Source organism: Nestor notabilis, unplaced genomic scaffold (assembly GCF_000696875.1).
Source record: "Nestor notabilis isolate BGI_N333 unplaced genomic scaffold, ASM69687v1 scaffold421, whole genome shotgun sequence".
In the NCBI taxonomy this organism is placed as follows: Eukaryota; Metazoa; Chordata; class Aves; order Psittaciformes; family Psittacidae; genus Nestor; species Nestor notabilis.
The window spans coordinates 133,829-137,325 of NW_009914934.1; the positions used below are offsets into that span (position 1 = coordinate 133,829).

The following is a 3,497-nucleotide window of genomic DNA, read 5'->3' on the forward strand; positions in this document are numbered from 1 at the left end:
AAGGTAGTGTCAAAACAAAAAATGTCTTACTAAGCCATTAAGAAAGTCATGCTCTTCTTTACTGTCATGGTATGTAAACTTAAGTCTGAAGCAACAGAAATAAAAGTGCACAGTTAAAGGAGTTTTTAACTGAGAACGTACACACTTTGCTAGAATATCAGGTAAGTAATAGACATCAAGTGCATAACACATTAATTGCATAACCAAGAATTATTTCCTACAGCTTGCTGAACATACTTTCAGCAGAGTCAATGGCTGCTGCAATGTTTTCAATTTACTAAGCTTTTTTCCCAGTGATGTTATTTGTATTCGGCTCCCAGTCTGTATTCCAAAGTTAATATGAGTGTGTGATGTGTCCAAAGGTAATGTTATAAATGATTTTAAAGTGATTAACACAAGTTAGAAATCACTCTCATTCTAGTAATCAGTGAGAGTTCCGGTACTGAACGGATTTACAGCTACGAATGATGTGTTTATAGGCCCAGTGCCTAGACCCACAAACTCTTATGCTAAAAGTGTGTCCCAGTCACTCACAGTACTAAGATTTTCAAGCTACTCATTAAACTTTTCTTAAAGAGGGATGTCACAAAGCAGAAACAAAAATATTTAATATTTTTAATTTATATAAGACAGCCAATCACAACCCTACGTTGACATGAAATTGTCAGGCTTTAAGTAACTTTCTCCATGGTCCTCTTTCGTAAATCTTTTCTCTTAGAATTGCTGTAGTATAGCAAAGCCTGTAACATTTAAAAATCTCCCAAACTTTTACATCAGTCCCATACTGCAGACTTGTTACACTAACCAAAGGAGTTATATAAAATCATTCCTTCTACTCTTCATGGTTGAAAACATATGTTGATGGCAAAGTTTCTAAATACATGAGTAAGCTCAGGATTTCAACCCCTACTTCTTTCATCTTCAGTATTAGACTAACTATAATGATAAAATATGTTTGTGCCACTCTACTTACGTGTTTTAAATGATTTTACACTTAAGATTCGGCCATTTTTTAGGGCTTCTATTGTAATATCATACTTCTTATTTTCCTCAAGCAGAATTGTAGTACTGACAGGTTTCTGTTCAATTTTAGAAATGTTTCTTACATTCTGCAAGTTAAAAGAATTTCTGGATATAGTGAAAGTAATAAAAATGCAATTCATAAATGATGTATGAAGGGTAGCTTACATCGCAGCATGTCAAGGCTGCAGTTAAACTGCAAAAAACCCAACGCATTTAAACCAAAACCTTTTAGAAATCAAACTATTAAACAGCTTCATATTAAAATACCCATATTTTCTTTATGTTCCAGAACATCCAGTGCTCAAAATAAGAACAATGACCTCCCGCTGAGATCTGGGGGTAGTGTCTGTGCCTCTCCTGGAAAAATCAGACTCCTCCTTCAAACCACAGTACCTTGAAGAACTTGCATATTCTTAACTTTAAGCATATGCCTATCTATCATTCAACCAGGATACTCAAGAGTCTCTTTAGTCCCACTGGCTTCAATAGGACTCTGCAAGAGTGCACATAAATGATACGAATTACAGAATTTTAGAAAATTTATAATTTTTCCAAACCTTCTCTTTTTTTGCTATTTCACATTATATTTTTATAAGCAAACATATAATGCTATTAACTACTGGTATCTACAGCTTAAATACATATGGAACTACTTATTGCTTAGATTAACAAAATTTACTTTTTGACTGAAAGCATCTGCTCGCTGGTATGTTACAATATAATAGTCTGGATCCTCTCCTCTGGGCAATTCAGCCCACTCCATCAAAATTGCTCTAGCAGGCTTTTTCATTTGGCCACAGTCCAGACTCTCGGAACCCTGTAAGAGAAACATACGAATGCAATGTAGCAGACAATACAGAAAATGTACCTCTAACTAATTAAATCCTGACAAGTTCAACTACTTTTACCTAGAACTTGTCAGCTAGCAACAGTTCCTATATGAACCAGCATCACCAGCCCTACTGTGTGGCACACAGAGGCTTCATAATCTTGTACAAGTTCTGCAGGTACAGGTTCTACTTTTCTCTCTGCCTAGAGGCAGCCAAACCATGTTGGTTGACCTGAATATGCCCTACGAAGAAAAGTGTGTTATTTTAGACAAGAGGTTAGAGATTTCACTTGCAGTGTACATATTGCAATCACAGCAGTCAATCCAGAGTTGAAAGTCTCAGTCCTGTTCTCACATGACGTGGTAAGGACTCTAGTGGCATCACTTTCACAACTTCCCAAGAAACAACAGCATTCAAGAGGTAAAGAAATAATTTATTGAACAACTCCCTACCAATCCAATTTAGACGTGGCAGTATGAGGTTTGTTCAGAGTTTCAACTTCTTAAAGAAGTCAGTTCATTCTAGACACAAGTCTTTCATAGTTTTGACATATTTTTCATAGAATCATAGAATAGTTAGGGTTCGAAAGAACCTTAAGATCATCTAGTTTTGCCAGTACCTTTTTAATAACTACCTGCCTTTGAAGGACTTTGGCTTAGCTCATTAAAGAAGCAGGCTCCTTCTGTGTTTGAATTTCGTTTGGAACAGAAACTCACAGGCCGCTTTTATCTGACAGGATATAAACCTGAATCAGCTCTAAAATTGAGGGAAATTGGGGCATGTGATGCCAATTCCTACCACATAACATTTCTTAAAATACTGCAGTTCTTTCTTTTAAGTTGTAGTTTGAGTTTCTTTATGAATTGAGGTGACAAATACCATCATTTAGCAATGAATTCAAAATGTAGTTCAAGAACAAAAAACGAAATACCAAATCCCAAAAGTCAAATAGGGACCCTAGTAAACTAAAATAAAAGTTAGGACTTTTATTATTATATTAATTTTTGTTGTCCTGTAAAGCAATCTACCACACACCAAAAAAAAAAAAACAAAAAAAAAAAAAAAAAAAAACAAAAAACAAAACTACAAACAACCCCAAACAAACAAACCACCATAAAAACAAAATCACTCTGGAGGTCTGTTTGGTTTAAAGTAACTTCCTTTAACTAATGCCAAACTAACATAACTATAAATCTGCCAAGATCTTAATGTTTAAAGTTTAGATCATACTTTAAAAAGCATAAACTTTATATAAGTTTATAAATCCTTTTATCTCTATACACTCTTCACAACTGGGTACATATAACCTCTTGGAAGTCCCTGAACTGATATACCAAACTAACATTGATGTCATACACAAAAGTGTTTAAGAAGCACTTTTCCAGGGAAAAGTAGCAGGCTTTTAACTAATGGGTGTATAGTTGGCTTGCGTTCTCCAAAAATAAAGGGCAGGAAAATCTGGTTTTAAAGAGAATTAAAAAGTATATTTGCCAGTAATCGAATTAACCACTTCTAATACTTTTCCACCATCACAAATATGATTAAACACACTCTGGTCAGATCTGTTGTTATCTCAACCCCTCGAGCCCCACGCTGGGCGTCAAAAGAAACTGTCGTGGTTCAAGCCCAGCCAGCAACTTGGAA

General features: G+C 35.1%; 1 protein-coding gene across 1 annotated transcript in view; it reads right to left on the reverse strand.

Annotated features, from left to right (window-relative positions):
* The window catches only part of LOC104412998 (tenascin-R-like), a 16,887-nt gene that overhangs the window by 11,547 nt on the left and 1,843 nt on the right, over window positions 1-3,497 (reverse strand). Inside the window, exons 2-3 of the mRNA XM_010023879.1 lie at window positions 1,703-1,840; window positions 974-1,109 (exon numbers count right to left, since the gene is read on the reverse strand). Coding sequence (XP_010022181.1) covers window positions 974-1,109; window positions 1,703-1,840 — 274 coding nt within the window. The remainder of the gene's footprint in view (window positions 1-973; window positions 1,110-1,702; window positions 1,841-3,497) is intronic.